Source organism: Salmo salar, chromosome 09, assembly GCF_965601325.2.
Source record: "Salmo salar chromosome 09, fSalSal1, whole genome shotgun sequence".
NCBI lineage: Eukaryota > Metazoa > Chordata > Actinopteri > Salmoniformes > Salmonidae > Salmo > Salmo salar.
The window spans coordinates 134114661-134134110 of NC_138299.1; the positions used below are offsets into that span (position 1 = coordinate 134114661).

A 19450-nucleotide genomic window follows, 5' to 3' on the forward strand; every position below is an offset into this window, starting at 1 on the left:
CTCCACTGGGAGTCTCCACTGGGAGTCTCCACTGGGAGTATCCACTTGTTTCTTCACTGTCTTGCCCTACAGAACTGTACCCTGGGGGATTCAGTGGTTGATATGACTCAATGATCAACATTTCTTACTACTTTTATGATAACTCTACTCCAAAATAAAGATAACAGCACTATGCTATGTTGTTCATATGTGGTAGTATGGAAAAGTAAGAGTAAAACGTGTAAGAGTATTAGTACAAAGCTGGGCTTTATGTGTCAGGGGTTTTACCTGGGGGTTTGGGTGCTTTTTGTCCTGCTCCTGCCCCAGCTCCCAGACCAACACCAGTGGGATACCTTGCACCTGAAACATGAGACTGGATTAGTTCTCCAATAGCCTCATGCCAGGCCTCTAGTGGGTGAGACTAGTCCTCCACTAAAAACATGGTTGAAATTTCACACACTACGTACAGTTGAAGTCGGAAGTTTACATACACTTAGGTTGGAGTCATTAAAACTCGTTTTTCAACCACTCCATAAATGTCTTGTTAACAAACTATAGTTATGGCAAGTTGGTTAGGACATCTACTTTGTGCATGACACAAGTCATTTTTCCAACAATTGTTTACAGACAGATTATTTCACTTAAAATTCACTGTATCACAATTCCAGTGGGTCAGAAGTTTACATACGCTAAGTTGACTGTGCCTTTAAACAGCTTGGAAAATTCCAGAAAATGATGTCATGGCTTTAGAAGCTTCTGATAGGCTAATTGACATAATTTGAGTCAATTGGAGGTGTACCTGTGGATGTATTTCAAGGTCTACCTTCAAACTCAGTGTCTCTTTGCTTGACATTATGGGAAAATCAAAAGAAATCAGCCAAGACCTCAGAAAAAAAATTGTAGACCTCCACAAGTCTGGTTCATCCTTGGGAGCAATTTCCAAACGCCTGAAGGTACCACGTTCATCTGTACAAACAATAGTACGCAAGTATAAACACCATGGGACCACACAGCCGTCATACCGCTCAGGAAGGAGATGCGTTCTGTCTCCTAGAGATGAACGAACTTTGGTGCCAAAAGTGAAAATGAATCCCAAAACAACAGCAAAGGACCTTGTGAAGATGCTGGAGGGCACAGGTACAAAAGTATCTATACCCACAGTAAAACGAGTCCTATATCGACATAACCTGAAAGGCCGCTCAACAAGGAAGAAGCCACTGCTCTAAAACCGCCATAAAAAAGCCAGACTGCGGTTTGCAACTGCACATGGGGACAAAGATCGTACTTTTTGGAAAAATATCCTCTGGTCTGATGAAACAAAAATAGAACTGTTTGGCCATAATGACCATCGTTATGTTTGGAGGAAAAAGGTGGACGCTTGCAAGCTGAAGAACACCATCCCAACCGTGAAGCAAGGGGGTGGTAGCATCATGTTGTGGGGGTGCTTTGCTGCAGGAGGGACTGGTGCACTTCACAAAATAGATGGCATCATGAGGATGGAAAATTATGTGGATATATTGAAGCAATATCTCAAGACATCAGTCAGGAATTTAAAGCTTGGTCTTAAATGGGTCTTCCAAATGGAAAATGACCCCAAGCATACTTCCAAAGTTGTGGCAAAATGGCTTAAAGACAACAAAGTCAAGGTATTGCAGTGGCCATCACAAAGCCCTGACCTCAATCCTATAGAACATTTGTGGGCAGAACTGAAAAAGCGTGTGCGAGTAAGGAGACCTACAAACCTGACTCAGTTACACCAGCTCTGTCAGGAGGAATGGGCCAAAATTCACCCAACTTATTATGGGACGCTTGTGGAAAACTACCCGAAACATTTGACCCAAGTTAAACAATTTAAAGGCAATGCTACCAAGTACTAATTGAGTGTATGTAAACTTCTGACCCACTGGGAATGTGATGAAAGAAATAAAAGCTGAAATAAATAAATCTCTCTACTATTGTTCTGACATTTAACATTCTTAAAATAAAGCGGTGATCCTAACTGACCTAAGACAGGGACATTTTACTGGGATTAAATGTCAGGAATTGTGAAAAACTGAGTTTAATTGTATTTGGCTAAGGTGTATGTAAACTTCCCACTTCCATTGTAGTTATTAGCTACTAGCTAAGTTATTATCTGTAGCGTTATATAATCAGCAACTGTTGATGACAGTTGAACCTATCTAGCTACACTAGGCAGTTAAGGACAAGCCATTTCCCCGGCTATGGTCAAGCTTTGTGTTGTTACAAAGCTACAACCGCATAACGTCCCAGAGGTCAATTGTTTAAGGGGAAATGAGAGTTTCAGCGGTTTGGTTTGGAAAGGGTGTTTCTAGCTCAGTGGGCAATGGGGTTTCAGACACACAGTCCCGTTGGCATCTCATTCCTGGCTCTGGTGTCTGTCACAGTCACCGCTCCTATCGCCTCATTGGTCACAGGAAGTGCAAGCCAATGACATTTCCTGGACAATGGTCACTCTGAGAGGCCAGAGTGAGGTAAAAGGGAATACAATATTGAGCTGGCCTGCTTCTCCTCTCTCATACATACCCTGTCCCTGTCCATAACCACCTTGACCATAACCATACGGGTATCCCCCTGAATCATGATGGAAAGAAAAGCAGTTTTATTCCTGACATGATGCCCTCATTGCGTAGGGAACACCAGAGATTGCCTCAGTCAGATTTACAGTGCATTTGGAAAGTATTCAGACCCCTTGACCTTTTCCACATTTTGTTACAGTACGTTACAGCCTTATTCTAAAATGCATTAAATTGTTTTCTCCCCTCGTCAATCTACACACAATACCCCATAATGACAAAGCAAAAACAGGTTTTAGAAATTGTTGCAAATTTATAGAAAATAAAAAACTGAAGTATTACATATTCAGACCCTTTAATCAGTACTTTGTTGAAGCTGCTTTGGCAGCGATTACATCCTCAAGTTTTTCTGGGTATGACGCTACAAGCTTGGCACACCTGTATTTGGGGAGTTTCTCCCATTCTTCTCTGCAGATCCTCTCAAGCTTTGTCAGGTTTGATGGGGAGTGTAGCTGCACAGCTATTTTCAGGTCTTTCCAGATATGTTCGATCGGGTTCAAGTCCGGGCTCTGGCTGGGCCACTCAAAGACATTCAGGGACTTGTCCCGAAGCCACTCCTACATTGTCTTGGCTGTGTGCTTAGGGTCGTTGATGCTGCCACCACCATGCTTCACCGTAAGGATGGTGCCTGGTTTCCTCCAGAAGTGACGCTTGGCAATCAGGCCAAAGTGTTCAATCTTGGTTTCATCAGACCAGAGAATCTTGTTTCTCATGGTCTGAGAGTCCTTTAGGTGATTTTTGGAAAACTCCAAGCGGGCTGTCATGTGCCTTTTACTGAGGAGTGGCTTCGGTCTGGCCACTCTACCATAAACGCTTGATTAGAGTGCTGCAGAGAAGGTTGTCCTTCTGGAAGGTTCTACCATCTCCACAGAGGAACTTTGGAGCTCTCTCAGTGACCATCGGGTTCTTGGTCACCTCCCTTCTCCCCTGATTGCTCAGTTTGGCCAGGCGGCCAGCTCTAGAAGAGTCTTGGTGGTTTAGTTGAGTTTTAATAAATGTGCAAAAAATATATATGTTTTCGCGTTGTCATTATGGAGTATTGTGTGTAGATTTGATGAGGAAATAAAGGTATTTAATACATTCATTTTAAGGCTGTAACGTAACAAAATGTGGAAAAAGGGAAAGGGTCTGAATACTTTCCGAAGGCATTGTATGTAACACAATGTTATACAGAGTTGATCTGAGGTTAGGGAGTATGGAGTTACAATAAGCCATTGAACTTATGGGATGGGGTTTAACTCAACATGTCTCTTTGTACGGCTCCATTATGGGGACATTGTGGATGTTGGCTCAGTAACACAGAAAGCTTGCTTATTTCCTAAGACGTGTACGAAACTGATCCCATACCTGCACCACCACCGGCTCCAGTAAGAGGAATACCTGCTCCTCCAGCCACACCGCCTGCTCCTCCGACAACTACAGGAGAGATACAAAACACAGTGAGTGAGATTATATACAGTGAGCTCCAAAAGTATTGGGACAGTGACACATTTTTTGGCTCTGTACTCCAGCACTTTGGATTTGAAGGTATTTTCATCCATTAGGGTAAACGGTTCAGAAATTACAGCACTTTTTGTACATAGTCCCCCCATTTTAGAGGACCAAAAGTATTGGGACAAATTCACTTATATGTGTATTAAAGTAGTCAAAAGTTTAGTATTTGTTCCCATATTCCTAGAATGCAATGATTACATCAAGCTTGTGACTCTACAAACTGTTGGAAGCATTTGCTGTTTTTTTGGTTGTGTTACAGATTATTTTGTGCCCAATAGAAATTCATTGTAAATAATGTATTGTGTAATTTTGGAGTCACTTTTATTGAAAATAAGAATATTTTGTAGAGTTTGTAGAGTCACAAGCTTGATGTAATCATTGCGTGCTATGAATATGGGACCAAATAGTAAACTTTTGTCTACTTGAATACATATAAGTGAATTTGTCCCAATACTTTGGTCCCCTAAAGTGGGGGGACTATGTACATACACAAAGTGCTGTCATTTCTAAACGGTTCACCCAATTAGGATGAAAATACCCTCAACTTAAAGCTGACAGTCTCAACTTAAAGCTAACATTTCAAACCCAAAGTGCTGGAGTAGAGAGCCAAAACAACAAAACATTTGTCACTGTCCCAATACTTTTGGAGCTCACTGTACTGTAGCTACATCTTTAATCAACACTTCTTATGACACAGTCATGCACTAACACACACCTGGAGGTTTCAGGGGCTTGGCTCCAGGAAGTTGTCCAGCTCCTGCTCCGTATGGAGCTGAGGAAATACAGAGATCATAAACGTAATCCGCACAGCCTATTTTTACTCTCTACTTCACAGTGACTGTAATGCAATATCACCAGGGATACGGAAATGTATTGAGATTAATGGACAAATACCTGAATAAACCAATTACAGTGATGGGGATTTAGTCTGAGTAGAAAGTAACCTAAGGCCACACTTGGCCTTCGTGAATTAAGTTTGAGACTCCATTACAATGATGCAGATAGAGAAATTGGCTTACTTCCATAGCCTCCTCCATAGGGATATCCACCAGCACCTGCACCTGTGGAGCAATATATGTCATTAAAACCCCATGGACATAACATACGGTCGGGTGTGGGGCTGGAAGGGATGCCACTACTGTAGTGTACCATCAAAGCTGTGGGATGGGACACTGATCTGAGATGGAATTATGAATGATGGTGGAGAGGACTATACAGTACTGCTAACGAAGGTACCTCCTGTCTATGCTGAATGTCACACGCAAGCTTTATTGTCCCAGCTCTATCAACAATAATGTCTTCAACATGACCTTGTGATTTGATAGTGAAGACCTACAGACAGCGTGAAGCTTTTAAAGTGATGACATAAGAGGTTTACTGTGAGGTCAGCCTACAGGTCAGAGTTCACGATCTAGTACATCTGGTCCAGTTCAAACTAGTGTTTGTTGTTTTCTTTCTTTGCCTATAATACTAATTTTAAGAGGATGTGGTGGAGTGGCCTCCTATCCTCTCCTCCTCCCCTCCTCTCATCTCCTCCTCTCCTCTCTCATACATACCCTGTCCATGACCATACGGGAGTCGTCCTGCTGAATCATGATGGAAAGAAAAGCAGCTTTATTCCTGACAAGGGAGCACCAGCGAGCGACTCCATCAGGTCATGTAGCTAGCATACTAATTCCAATAAAGTTAGCTGCCCCCTGCTTATATAATAAACTTTAATATGCTTTCAACATGTCAAAATATTACACAGCTTATCCCTGGCCTGGCCATACAATCCTAATTTTGATCTGACCTTTGATGCATTAATTTACAGAGAAGCGGCCGATACTGCTGTCCATTGCATATGAATCAGTCCTATGATTAATTAATGTGAATAAATCCTATTATTGATTAATGTAAAGAATGAGTCATGTTTCATCATTAAATCATAATGTATGATTAAATCAGCATATCCCTCATAATGTGTGTAGTGGATTGATTAATTATGCCTGTATAACATACTGAATGGTGTAAGTATCTGTATTATCTGTATTATTTCCTGCAATATATGGATCAAGCCAAGGTCACATCTCAGTGAAGTCATACAGTAGTTTGAAATAAAAACAGAGATGTGTGTGTGTGTGTGTGTGTGTGTGTGTGTGTGTGTTTAAGCAGTGAGTGTGTCTGCTGCTAGTGCAGTGATAAGGTTGTGGTATGCTCTTCTCCTCTCTCATACATACCCTGTCCATAACCACCATACGGGTATCCACCTGAATCATGAGGACAAAGAAAAGCAGCTTATTTTCTGACATGATGACCTCATCACCAGGGGACGCCAATGAATGGCTCAGTCAAAGAATGTTTGTTAAAACAATAAATCAGAACATCCTAATGCAGATTCAGTCATGCAAGGCCTTTCAGGTTTAAGACCTCACACATTCATTTTGCGCTCTCATCTAGTTTAAGATTTGTTGGCCAGTAGTCATACATGGGCCTTCATTATATGTTGTAATCCAAATATGTATTTAAATGCTCAATAGAAATGTTTCACAAAAATATATACATGTAGGCCTGAATTTGTTTCCTTTTTGCCTCTAGTGAAGGAGATACCCAGCCAGCTGAGACCGAGATAACATATTCAACACATTCACAGGAGTTCAGGCAGTTAAATTACTTTGAAATTGATGGTGCGGAACTGTCTCTGTCATCATGATGCAAATAGGTTCGCCCTAAAGCTTTACCTCATAAGGCATGGGTTTCAAAAAATGCACATAACAAACATGTGAATGTATACGGATGACTGCATCCACATGTCTAGATTCGGTCAATTCTTTAATATTACACGTCCCAACAGCACCTTATACGGCCTAATACATCACTGGTGCCAAGCTTCCTGCCATCCAGGACCTCTATATCAGGCGGTGTCAGAGGAAGGCCCAAATAATTGCCAAAGACTCCAGCCACCCTAGTCATAGATTGTTCTCTCTGCTACCGCACGGCAAGCGGTACCGGAGCGCCAAGTCTAGGTCCAAAAGGCATCTTTAACAGCTTCTACCCCCAAGCCATAAGACTCCTGAACAGCTAATCAAATGGCTACCTGGACTATTTGCATTGTCCCCACCCCCATTTTTACACTGCTGCTACTCTGTTTATTATTCATGTATAGTCCCTTTATCTCTACCTACATGTACATTTACCTCAATTACCTTGACTAACCGGTGTATATAGCCATGCTACTGTTATTTTATTGTTGCTCCTTAATTATGAGTTATTTTTCTATTTTTCTTATTTTTTATTTGTATTTGTATTTTTAATTTAGATTTTTTACTTCAGTTTATTTTAGTAAATACTTTCTTAACACTTACTGTATTTTTATTAAAACTGCATTGTTGGTTAAGGGCTTGTAAGTAAGCATTTCACTGTAAGGTCAACACCTGTTGTATTCGGCGCATGTGACAAATAACATTTGATTTGATTTGATTTATAAAGGCCCGAGACTACTAGCAAATATAACTGCACCTTTTACTATCATATACTGTTGACTTGTACTTATCTCTGTATATCTTTAATCAATATGACTGTCTTGCAATGGCTAACACATTTTAGGTATGTCAACAAAAATTGTGGCCTGGGTCAGCATTATTCATATATGATATATTACCATGGAATCATAATTCCTTTTAGTAGCAGTCCAGTCTTAATTGGATGTTTTGGTGCATTAGACCAGAGAAAAGGGCTGATGCTGCTGTTCTTTGTGTGTAAACAACTCCTGCTATTGACTTACTGTATGTAAAGAAGGTAATAAATAACATTCTTATCTGTCCAATAAGAAAGCATTTTATTCTGAATCGTGTGTATAAGGGTTGGTACATCACTACTACATGAATGTGCATAGGAGTTAATACATTTTATATAGGCATGTAAAAGTGTTCAATCACATTATTGGATGGGTTATGGATCTGAGTTGATGGTATCAATTTGAAGTTGTAAACAACCAGTGCTGTAATACTACTGCAATAATATGGTATTAGTAGGGTTTCAGAATGCTTACCTGCACCAGGGGGTTTAGGAGCTTTGCCACCTGCTCCGACACCCACACCTGTAAATAATATAAAGCCTAGCGGTTAGAGCGTTGGGCCAGAAACCGAAAGGTCGCTAGTTTGAAACCCCGAGACGACAATGTAAAACATCTGCCGATGTGCCCTTGAGCAAGGCACTTAACCCTAATTGCTCCAGTGTCGCCGTTGATAATGGCTGACCAAGGCTTTGACCCCTATCTCCAAGGGTGTCTCAGGGGGAGTTGGGATATGCAAAAAACACATTTCCAATTCACACATGCCTATAATGCACATGTGAAATAGGACAAATATAAACACCCACCAAATTATTATTATTATTGTATATTTAACTTTGCAACTGGAAACAAACTACTTAACAGCATTGCCTGCAGGAGTTTGTCGCCACCATGTGGCCAAACAATGTCACATACTCTGCTCCTTATAGTCCCCGCTATCGAGACACCTAACCTCCAGGCTCCTGTACTCCAGTAGCAACTACATGAGAAGTATTTGAAAGAAAAACAATACTATTTGAACCCAGGTCTGCTATGGTGGACACAACACTCACCAGGCTGAGCTGGGCCTGTACCAGCTGGAATCAAAGTGAAAAGTCTTTAACACACAGTTACAGAGGCATATCCGTTCTAAGTAATGATATATCAAAACCCCTACTAATGTTTGACTGTACAGTAAATTGAAAAAGAATAACAGGTCATGAACAATGAAGGTGAGCTGACAGTAAAGCTATCTAATATTGCTCTTCAAAGATAAGATAAGAAGAAAATATAAGAAAGTACAGAAAGGTTGATAGGTACAAGTAGGACACCATTTTTATGCAGAAGGAATTTTATGTTGTCAGGAGAATCTACTTACCACTAGGTTGAAGCACCCCTGCCCCAACTGTGAAGGCAATCAGGTCAATTATTACCAGTTAAGTCATAATTCTGACAGTTATAAAAGTTATTCCAAAATAGAATAACTTACCACTCAAAAAACTCAAATAAAATGTTGAGTGATTCTAATGACGTATGTTGCAAAACTATTGAATATAAAGTATAATTGATGTTGGCTTCATAAAAAAATACAACAACTGTTCTGCAGTGGTAATGGTCTAATACATACCTCCTGGTAATCCTGTGGCACCTGCAGCAAACCAACATAAACTTAATCAATGACGTGGTATACTAATACTATACATTTCCATGGAAATTAACAATAAAGTACTGTATCAAAGTACTCTATCTGAGATGCAACCAGACAGAGAGAAAATCAAACAAAATTAAATACCGTAAAGCTACACAAATGTTAGTTTCCCTACTGTGAAGAACAAATCTAAAGCAGGGGCTCCAAAAAATATGTGCTGGAAGAATGACACAGTAATATGTACTTTTGTGTCCATTTTTCTCTTATATATTTTTTTCAAACAATGTGGTATTTAGAATACAGTACTGTAAGTAAACATCAGGTAATAGCAAGGATATGATCCCCTGCTGTAGAAGATAGAGGGAGATGGACTTTAACTACCAAGGGGAAAGGGTGAGTGCATACAGTACATATCTACAGGGATATCAGGCACAATCTTCATCAGAGCAATCTTTATTGTGGAAGAAAAGCTTGTCACGATACAGTCTCATACCAGTAACATTAACAGTAACCAGTAACATTAAAGTATAAGTCAATCAAGTATTGACAAGTGTCAGATGAATCTTATTTGTTAAAAAGCAAGGGAGGGAGGAGAGAGCAGAAATGGGAGACATTTCAAGCGCAGCGAGCTGCAAAGTTAGTTGGGGGACAGAGAGGCGGAGCGTTTTAAGAGGACAAACTACTTTTAGAAAATACATTGGCAACACATTATTTTGTCAACACCCACATGAGCATTACTTTACATTCCTCTACATTTTTTTTTTTTTGCAGGAGGCCAAAACACTACAATGTTTTCACAAAGGAATCTAACAGAATCAACCGCTAACAACTGTCATATGGATTAAATGTTTATCAAAAGCCTATAAGTAATCGCATCAAATGTTAATGTAAGGAATTGTAAAGAACACATGTGTATACTACACTCTTCAAATGAAGTGTAACTATGTCCTTAGTCAGAAATGGTTTGATCATGCAAACACAGACAGCAGCAAGTCTTACTGGGCTCTGGCTCTGGGGCCTCTGTGGCCTGTGTGCCAATAGGTGTGGGATCTGCCAAAAGACAACAGGTTCCAGTTTCATCCATTGCAGTTGAAAAAGATATAGGGTAGGGGAAACTAGCATAGGGCAGAAGCCATTATGGGGATCCTTGGTACTGCCATGGCAGGAGGGGAGGGGATAAGCTCCTGCTCCAGTTGGTGAATAGCTATTGGATCATACAATGACACTAAAGGGGACAGCACTAGCAGAACAGATATTAGGCTGTCTCTTGTTTGAGGGTTTTGGGAGAAGAGAGGGGGGCAAAGAGGTTTGGGGTTTGGGAGGAGATAAGGCAGGGACTGGCTTGCGCGATACTGACGTTGCTGTTTGATACACCTGCAGTGGAGCGCAGTTAGCCAGACAGCAGTGGTAGTGGTAGAGGAGGGGGGAGTTAGATGGGATGCTAAGCCTGTATCTGTAGGCCGTTGATGTCCTGATGAGGCCTGCTGGAAAAGTCTGATGGGGCTTTGTCAGGTTATACACAGGTTATACAGTACATCAAACAAATAGGAAAACTTGCATTATAATCAGTCTCTATTATAGAATAAAATATATATTTGTATGGCATTCTATGGTACAGTAATTACTGCTTTTTTAACAGCTCTGTAAAATACAGTGCATATTTAAAATACAGTAACTCAGGGGTTCTCAAAAGGGGGTCTGAGGTACTGCAGGGGTCCACGGACAGATTATTATTATACATTTTTTTACATATATTTTTTTAATTAATATTATTAACAACAACAGATTAAACAAATTTTGGCCAAGGGATCCGTGGAATAAGTTTAGAAGGTGTAATACAATACAATAAAATGTAATTATATTAATTCACAATGTATGTTCTTAACCCTGGGCAACATGGGCCTCGCAGGCTCACATGGATATTGGTATCCACAATACTCTGCCAATTACCAATTTTTTTACATTATACTTTTTGTATTCCCCCAAATTGTTTTAACATAACTGCACTGTAATTTAAGCTTTAAAACGGTAAAGTTTTCTCTCTGCCCATGACAAAATGTGTAGAATTGCAGGAAAATGTTCCTTCCCAGGGGCCGAGACTTGGTTAATCCGGCCATGCACTGCCAACGTCATAGTTTACTACAGTCCTTGTATGCTATTTTTAACTCACTCGAGCTTTGTTCTTATTATGAGGGGGTCTCTGATGAATTTTCTATCACAAAAAGGGTCCCTGAAAAGTTGCAGTAACTAACACTTACTCTGTAGCTTTTGATATACAGTATTTGCACTGATCAATGAGAAATCAGTTGAATTAAATCCAAAGTCTTGTTGAGCGCTAAACATGTGGTTCTACCTGTTATGGGTCATAGTGTCACATTAGGAACTTTGTGGATTTTCTTTAAACCCTTCATTTTGGACCTAGTTGTGTAGTACTAGGAATTATCCTGAAGGAACTATCTAGGCTAGGAAAAATAAACCTAGCAAGAATCAAAGGTGAAACTAGTATCCATTTACCTGGCTTGCCTGCGATAGGTATCCCTGTGCCCAATGGTAAGTCAGTGCGCTCAACGGCAGTTCCTCCAACACCACCACCCACGCCCACACTTGGACTTGGAGTCGCTGCTGGCGCTGGCACACCTTCTCCACCGATGCCCACCCCATTTGGCTTACCTGTGGGCAGGTAAGAACATAGCTGAGGGTACAGTATAATCTCTTGAGCCATGGTGAAAATCTTGATTCAGCTAACAAGAGATAATAGGAACTGTACATAGACCACACAGAACAGACAAACAACATTGTTCTTTCACTGGTCTGCATTACCTAGACTAAAAGTTATGACAGAACAAGAGAGGCTCTTACCATATTTAGCAGCTTTGGCCGTGGGATCATATCCTGCAATCACAAGCATCACATCATTCATATTTACACTGTATTCTGAATCACCTTGATATCTCACAGAAAGACAGACCAGACCGTGACACTGTTTGAGCTCTTTCTGATGTCTTTACTATTCACACACATCCTCTGACGTACCTCCAGCTCCTACTCCACCAGGTACTCCACCCTGTACTCCTCCTGCTCCTCCAAATCCTCCTGCTCCTAAGCCTGTTCCTACACCTCCTGGGACTCCTGTGTAGAGGTTCACAAGGAAATTATATGATTTCAAAACCAGAGATGTGAGCATGAATTCAACTGATGTACAAATTCTGATGTTGCTGTTTTGAGTGATCTTACCATATTTAGCAGCTTTGGCCGCAGCAGGGTTATATCCACCAGCCCCAGTTACACCCCCTCCTCCTCCTGGTAATCCTCCTCCTGGTAATCCTCCTGCTCCTCCAGCTCCTATGCCTGCTCCTGCACCTCCGGGGACTCCTGTGGTAGAGGGCCACAAGAAAACAAATTGATTTTTAAGGAATGTCCAACTTCAGAACTGCCAAAGATACAGTAGACTTGTCACACCATGACTTAAGATAGACGTAAATTCAACCAATGTACCAATAATGAATGAGATTGATTGTTTTGAGTGATCTTACCATATTTAGCAGCTTTGGCCGCAGCAGGGTTATATCCTCCAGCCCCTAGGACTCCTCCAAGTCCTCCAGCTCCTAGGCCTGCTCCTGCACCTCCTGGAACTCCTGTGGCAGAGGGTCACAAGAAATTGATAGTTTGTTAAAGTAGACAGAAGTTTAAGTATGAATTTAACCAATGTACCAACTCTGATGTTGCTGTTTTGAGTGTTTTTTCTTACCATATTTAGCAGCTTTGGCCGCAGCAGGATTATATCCTGACATGCAAAAAGTTAATCAATTAAAGACATCATCCCTGATTTATGAACTCACTAAAACAATTGGGGGCGGTTACTAAAAAGCAAGCTCAATGGAGAATGTCCAATGAAAATGTTTTTTATTCCAGGATAAGTCTTCATCTCTGTCTAGGAAGCCACCCTTTACAGAGATCAACATAATGTGTAGCATATAGTACAGTACATTTACAGGGCAAAGCCAAAACGGACTCACCTCCATATCCAGCCCCGGGTACCCCTCCTGCTCTCCCGGCCACGCCAGCTCCTCCTGGAACTCCTACAGATCAGGCTCAGGATGTTATTATTTGGTGGTTTAAACAACATGTAATATCTAATGGTTGCTTCTTTGAAATCCAGTGGGAAAAAAACGAATTTATTTAGGGGGTTTGGCACCACCGGCAGTATATCAATACCGTTTATTAATACAACGGTTAGGCAGTACATTTTTCAAAATCATGGAGAGGATAAAATACCATATTTAGCAGCTTTGGCAGTAGCGGCAGCCCCTCCTGCTGGTACCCCTCCATATCCTCCATAGCCTGTAATACAAAACAAATAGCAACGTTTATAAATGACCTCATAAATGGTTTGATAAGACAGACCAAAGCTCCCCAATCATAACCAACAGTATTAACTCTTCCAGATGACATTAGATTTCAACTTCTGTGCAAACCTCCATATCCTGGTCCAGCCCCAGTCCCTGGCCCTCCTCCTGTTCCTCCTAGGCCGGCTCCTCCAGCTCCTAGGCCGGCTCCTCCAGCTCCTAGGCCGGCTCCTCCAGCTCCTAGGCCGGCTCCTCCAGCTCCTGGGACCACAAGAAGAAAATGTTATTATTTTGAAATAATGTCTCCATTCAGAACTGCCTAGGATACAGTATACTTGTTACTCTTCTTCTTCTTACCATATTTAGCAGCTTTGGCCGCAGCAGGATTATATCCTGAAATGTAAAAAATAAATAAATTAAAAACATCACTCTTGCACCCCAAGCCTCATGATACAGTAGTATTATTAACACTAGTTTATGCTATCAATTCATGAAATTACAGTATATCAAGTTGGTATCATTGGAAACGTACCTCCAGCTCCTGCCCCTCCTGCTGCCCCTCCTGCTGCCCCTCCATATCCCCCATAGCCTGTCAGTCAAAACATGGAACATCATCAACCTAGTAGCACTATAAGGCAATGTACCCCACTTTACCTTAAAACCAAACCCTCTGCTCAAACACACTAACTCCACAACTTAAACCTGTATATAAAGCCAACCTCTACCCCTATGCAAAGTTTACAAACTACATATTGTATTGTACATAGGAACAAATACATATTGTATGTGTGAACACTGCCTTTACTTCCACTCCTCCCCCAGACCCTTCCTTTGGTATACGTACTCCCAGGCCTGGGATATCCTCCAGCAGGCACACCACCATATCCACCCCCTGGCCCACCAGCAGCCCCCTGACCTACAACACAGGAGAGGGCACGTCATGAGAAGACACACGGTAGTACTGTAAAACATTGACAGAAATGTCATTATGAATTCAACTGATGTACATGTTTCTTACCGTATTTAGCAGCTTTGGCTGCAGCAGGATTATATCCTCCAGCCCCAGGGACAACCCCTGCTCCTCCTCCAGGTACTCCTCCCTGTATTCCTCCTGCTCCTCCAAGTCCTCCTGCTCCTAGGCCTGTTCCTACACCTCCTTGAACTCCTGTGTGTTCACATGGAAATTATCTGATTTAAAACCCAAAATGTCAGCATGAATTCAACCAATGTACCAACTCTGATGTTGCTGTTTTGAGTGACGTTTCTTACCATATTTAGCAGCTTTGGCTGCAGCGGGATTATATCCTCCAGCCCCAGGTACCCCCCCTCCTCCTCCTGGTACTCCTCCAGCTCCTAGGCCTGCTCCTGCACCTCCTGGAACTCCTATGGTGGATGCAGAAAGCAATAACGGACCAAATGTTTACCATAAATTCAACCAATGCACCAACGTTGATGTTGCAGTTCTGAGTGACGTTTCTTACCATATTTAGCAGCTTTGGCTGCAGCAGGATTATATCCTGGTGAATACATTTGAGTTAATAAATTAAAGATATCAGACTTGATATTAATAGTTATAACCCATTAACTATGATTAGGTACCTCCAGCCCCAGCCCCTCCTGCTCCTCCATATCCTCCTCCTCCTGCTCCTCCAAGTCCTCCAGCTCCTAGGCCTGCTCCTACACCTCCTGGAACTCCTGTTGTAGAGAAAAAATATTGTATTTAAAAGTCATGTATACCATAAACCAACACTGAATGAGACTAGTGTTGTTGTTTTGAGTACTATTACCATATTTAGCAGCTTTTGCTGCAGCGGGATTATATCCTAAAGCCCCAGGTACTCCTCCTGCTCCTCCAGCTCCTAGGCCTGCTCCTGCACCTCCGGGGACTCCTGAGGTAGAAAACATCAAGATTTTGTTGTTAAGTCATGGCTAACTTAACAATTGAAAAGATACAGTAGACTTTTCACTTTTCTTCTTACCATATGTCGCAGCTTTGGCAGCAGCAGGATTATACCCTACAAATAAATTAATTAATAGATAAAACATTTTTTTTTCAAAGTCACAGTTTCCAAGCCACATAATGCAGTAGCATACAAAACAGTGTGAATGGATTGGAGAAGTATCATGACTTACCTCCAGCCCCAGCTCCTCCTGCTGGTACCCCTCCTGTTCCTCCAAGACCTCCAGCTCCTAGGCCTGCCCCTGCACCTCCTGGGACCCCTATGGTCGAGGAAAAAAAACGAACATTGGATTTCAAATTCAACTATTGTATCAACACTGAATGAGTCTGGCCTGATAGAGTGATTTTCTTACCATATTTAGCAGCTTTGGCAGCGGCAGCAGGATTGTATCCTGAAATACAAAACAATGACAATAATTCAAAACATCACTCCTGACTTGGATAATATAACAAAACTGCATTTCCAGCCCCATATCCTGAAATGTAATACGATCATGAGATATAAATATCACTTTAGATAATCCTGTTGCCAAGCACTGGTTTCTACTATCGATTCATTAAATTGTTATAAGCCTTAGACCATGATGAGATACCTCCAGCCCCAGCCCCTGGTACCCCTCCTCCTGCTCCTCCAAGTCCTCCAGCTCCTAGGCCTGCTCCTGCACCTCCTGGTACTCCTATGGTGGAGGGTCACAATAAAAATATTAGCATAAATTAAGCAATGTACCAACACTGAATGAGCCGGAAATTGTTTAAAAATTGCCGGAAATTGTTTAAAAATTGTTTTAAACAAAATTACCATATTTAGCAGCTTTGGTGGCAGGGTTGTATCCTAAAATAAAAAATAATTAAATTATCTTACATCATCCTTCCTGGCTTGAATAGCAAAATACAACTGCATTTCTAATGATTCAAATGAACTTGATCATGAACATTTGTCTTACCATGAATTTCAGAGGTTCTTCAAGCAGTAGTTTATGCTATGAATGAATTCATGAAACTGCTACAAGCGTGAGATACTATAGTGCAATAATTAGACAAGGTACCTCCAGCCCCTGGAAAAGCCCCTGCTCCCCCAAATCCAGTACTCCCTGGAACACCTATAGGGAGGGTAACATCCATACAGTATATTACACTATACAGTATGATCATTTCTATTATTAAAAAAGACTGGTGTGAGTTGGAGCTAGCTAAGCCAAAGAACGAAGCCCTTCAGTGATGGTGTGTTAACAGCATTGTAAAGGCGGTGGCCTGGGCAGCTTTGGGATGTTTTGGTTAGTTATCCTCACCGTAATAGGGAGGCCTGGCTCCCACTCCATAGCCTGTTCAGAGATGATAAAAATGGTGATGGTGTTAAAGTAATCTGCTAGATTGAGTTTAAAGCTGCAGTGCCAATCCAGGTTAGTGCACTTGATAGGAGTCAAGACAATACAGAATTATAATGCATGTACAAGGATGTCTACAGGCAAAATGCACTGGTTACCAACTCTCAGGTTGGGGTCTGCTTGAGCAAGGCACATCACCTTCATAACAGCTTTATGCAGAGCCCAGTAGCTGGGATAATGTACAGTGGGGTACATAATTGTTGGCACCCTTGATAAAGATGAGCAAAAAATACTATTAAATAAATAATACAATATACTGTGGTATATTGTATGCGCCCGAAAAATTGTGGTATTATATTGATATTAATACAATTGACAATTGCTCAGAGAAATATAGCTAGATAAAAAATTATTGGCACACCTGTTTTCAATACTCTAGCACCCTCTCCTTTTGAGGATAAAGACACAGAGTTTTATGAGATTGGAGAACGTGTTGGGAGGGATCTTAGACTATTCCTCCAAACAGAACCTTTCCAGAACCTTAATGTCCTTTGTCAGCGGTTATGGACTGCACTCTTCAATTTAAACCACAGGTATTCAATGGAGTTCGAATCCGGAGACTGAGATGGCTATTGCAAAATGCTGGTTTTGTGGTAAATTATCAATTTCTTTGTGGATTTTGATTAGTGCTTTGGGTTATTGTCTAGCCAAAGATAGCCAAAGATCCACCATCCTATTTTACAGTAGGTATGCGGTACTTTTCTGCATATGCTTCTGTTTTCAATGCTAAACTCACCAGTGGTGTGCGTGGCCAAAGAGCTCTATGCTCATGTCATCTGACCATAGCACTGGTTCCAATCCAAGTGCCAATGCTGTTTATCAAACTCCAGGTAGTGCTATAGTCATATGACATGAAAACAGAACTCTTTGGCCATGCACACCAGTGGTGGGCTTGGCATCGAAAAACGGACCTTAAGCTTGGCCGTAAAGTGGATCTTCCATCAAGACAATAATCCTAAACAGACATCAACATCAACAAAGAAATGGTTAATTGACCCCAAAATCATCATTTTGCCATGGCCATCTCAGTCTCCGGACTTGAACCCCATCGAAAACCTGTAGTTTGAATTGAAGAGGGCAGTCCATAGGCGCAAATGAAGGATAACAATGATTTGGAAAGATTCTGTAAGGAGGAATGGTCTAAGATCCCTCCCAATGTCCAATCTCATAAAATATTTTAGACAAAGGCTCAGTGTCGTTATCCTCGCTGTCACGACTTCCGCCGAAGTCGGCTCCTCTCCTTGTTCGGGCGACGTTCGGCGGTCGACGTCACCAGCTTTCTAGCCATCGCCGCTCCATTTTTCATGTATCCATTTGTTTTGTCTTGTTCCCTGCACACCTGGTTTTCATTCCCCAATCAATCTACATGTATTTCTTCCTCTGTTCCCCATCATGTCTTTGTGTAAGATTGTTTGTGTTACGTGTGTATTGTTGACGGGCCATACTGGCTTGTTTTTCCGTGTTGTTTTCGCGAAGATGTTTATTGTTAAACATAATTCTTGTGACTGTTTTGCGCGTTTTGCACTTTTGCCTAAATAAAGTGTGCGCCTGTTCACAAATGTCAGCTCTCCTGCACCTGACTTCGCTACCAGTACGCACACACCTGACACTCGCAAGAACACTCTGAGCAATTGTATTAATATAAAATAATAGAATTTCCCCATTGTTTTGAGAACATAGGTCAATAATTGTATTATTTATTCAGTCTTTTTTGCTCATCTTTATCAAGGGTGCCAATAATTTTGGACATGACTGTACTTTAGTTTAAGCTATAGCTAGGCAAACATACTGTAGTAGGGGTATGTAGTATTTTCCTCCATACAGAGGTGTTTAGCCTACCTCCAGCTCCTCCTAACCCTGCACCTGCTGCTCCTGGAACTCCTGTGGGGGAGGGTGACATGAAAACAAGGGTTGGTTAAAAGTGGACAGACATTTCAGCATGAGCTAAAACCAATGTACCAACTCTGATGTTGCTGTTACGGGTGATGTTTCTTACCATATTTAGCGGCTTTGGCCGCAGCAGGATTATATCCTGAAATGTAAAATGTTAATTCATTAAAAAGGAAATTCCGCCAAGCCATTACAGTAGATATACAGTAGAGTCAAACTACATGACATCCTGCACCCCAATGGTGCTCCTTACTGTACCTCCAGCCCCAGCTCCTGGTACTCCTCCTACTCCTCCTGCAACTGATCCAGCACCTGGAAGGCCGCCTGCACCTCCTCCTGGGAGTCCTGTGTAGAGAGACACAAGAAAACCATTGGATTTCAGAAGAAGATGTCTAAATTCAGATAGTTAACAGTGGAACTAAATGAGTTAACAGTATGAATTCAATCAATGTACCAATTCTGATGTTGCTGTTTTGAGTGATTATTTACCATATTTAGCTGCTTTGGCCGCCGCGGGATTATATCCTAAAATGCAAAAAGTCAATCACTCGTGATTGTTATAGTCTAAAGATGATTAAAAATGTTTGCCAAATATAACCATCTAGTTTACAATATCATACCT

General features: G+C 41.4%; 1 protein-coding gene across 24 annotated transcripts in view; it reads right to left on the bottom strand.

The window, feature by feature from the left end:
- The window catches only part of LOC106612831 (uncharacterized), an 84824-nt gene that overhangs the window by 8137 nt on the left and 57237 nt on the right, over nt 1-19450 (bottom strand). For 4 of the 24 annotated variants that reach the window (XM_045724573.2, XM_045724572.2, XM_045724558.2 and 1 more), the window contains 40 exons: nt 19318-19353; nt 19087-19173; nt 18935-18970; nt 18778-18819; nt 16843-16875; nt 16600-16653; nt 16353-16385; nt 16147-16230; nt 15907-15945; nt 15727-15813; nt 15573-15608; nt 15381-15482; nt 15193-15288; nt 15075-15110; nt 14863-14976; nt 14612-14758; nt 14438-14509; nt 14126-14182; nt 13951-13986; nt 13723-13854; nt 13523-13588; nt 13264-13326; nt 12996-13031; nt 12781-12882; nt 12482-12619; nt 12281-12376; nt 12107-12139; nt 11762-11917; nt 10247-10297; nt 9227-9247; nt 8978-9004; nt 8673-8696; nt 8098-8145; nt 6287-6316; nt 5624-5653; nt 5087-5128; nt 4783-4839; nt 3921-3989; nt 2524-2571; nt 268-339 (listed from right to left, as the gene is read on the bottom strand). In XM_045724573.2, coding sequence (XP_045580529.1) covers nt 268-339; nt 2524-2571; nt 3921-3989; nt 4783-4839; nt 5087-5128; nt 5624-5653; nt 6287-6316; nt 8098-8145; nt 8673-8696; nt 8978-9004; nt 9227-9247; nt 10247-10297; nt 11762-11917; nt 12107-12139; nt 12281-12376; nt 12482-12619; nt 12781-12882; nt 12996-13031; nt 13264-13326; nt 13523-13588; nt 13723-13854; nt 13951-13986; nt 14126-14182; nt 14438-14509; nt 14612-14758; nt 14863-14976; nt 15075-15110; nt 15193-15288; nt 15381-15482; nt 15573-15608; nt 15727-15813; nt 15907-15945; nt 16147-16230; nt 16353-16385; nt 16600-16653; nt 16843-16875; nt 18778-18819; nt 18935-18970; nt 19087-19173; nt 19318-19353 — 2568 coding nt within the window. The remainder of the gene's footprint in view (nt 1-267; nt 340-2523; nt 2572-3920; nt 3990-4782; nt 4840-5086; nt 5129-5623; nt 5654-6286; nt 6317-8097; nt 8146-8672; nt 8697-8977; nt 9005-9226; nt 9248-10246; nt 10298-11761; nt 11918-12106; nt 12140-12280; nt 12377-12481; nt 12620-12780; nt 12883-12995; nt 13032-13263; nt 13327-13522; nt 13589-13722; nt 13855-13950; nt 13987-14125; nt 14183-14437; nt 14510-14611; nt 14759-14862; nt 14977-15074; nt 15111-15192; nt 15289-15380; nt 15483-15572; nt 15609-15726; nt 15814-15906; nt 15946-16146; nt 16231-16352; nt 16386-16599; nt 16654-16842; nt 16876-18777; nt 18820-18934; nt 18971-19086; nt 19174-19317; nt 19354-19450) is intronic. The other 20 variants (XM_045724565.2, XM_045724559.2, XM_045724554.2 and 17 more) reach the window with 19 other exon arrangements.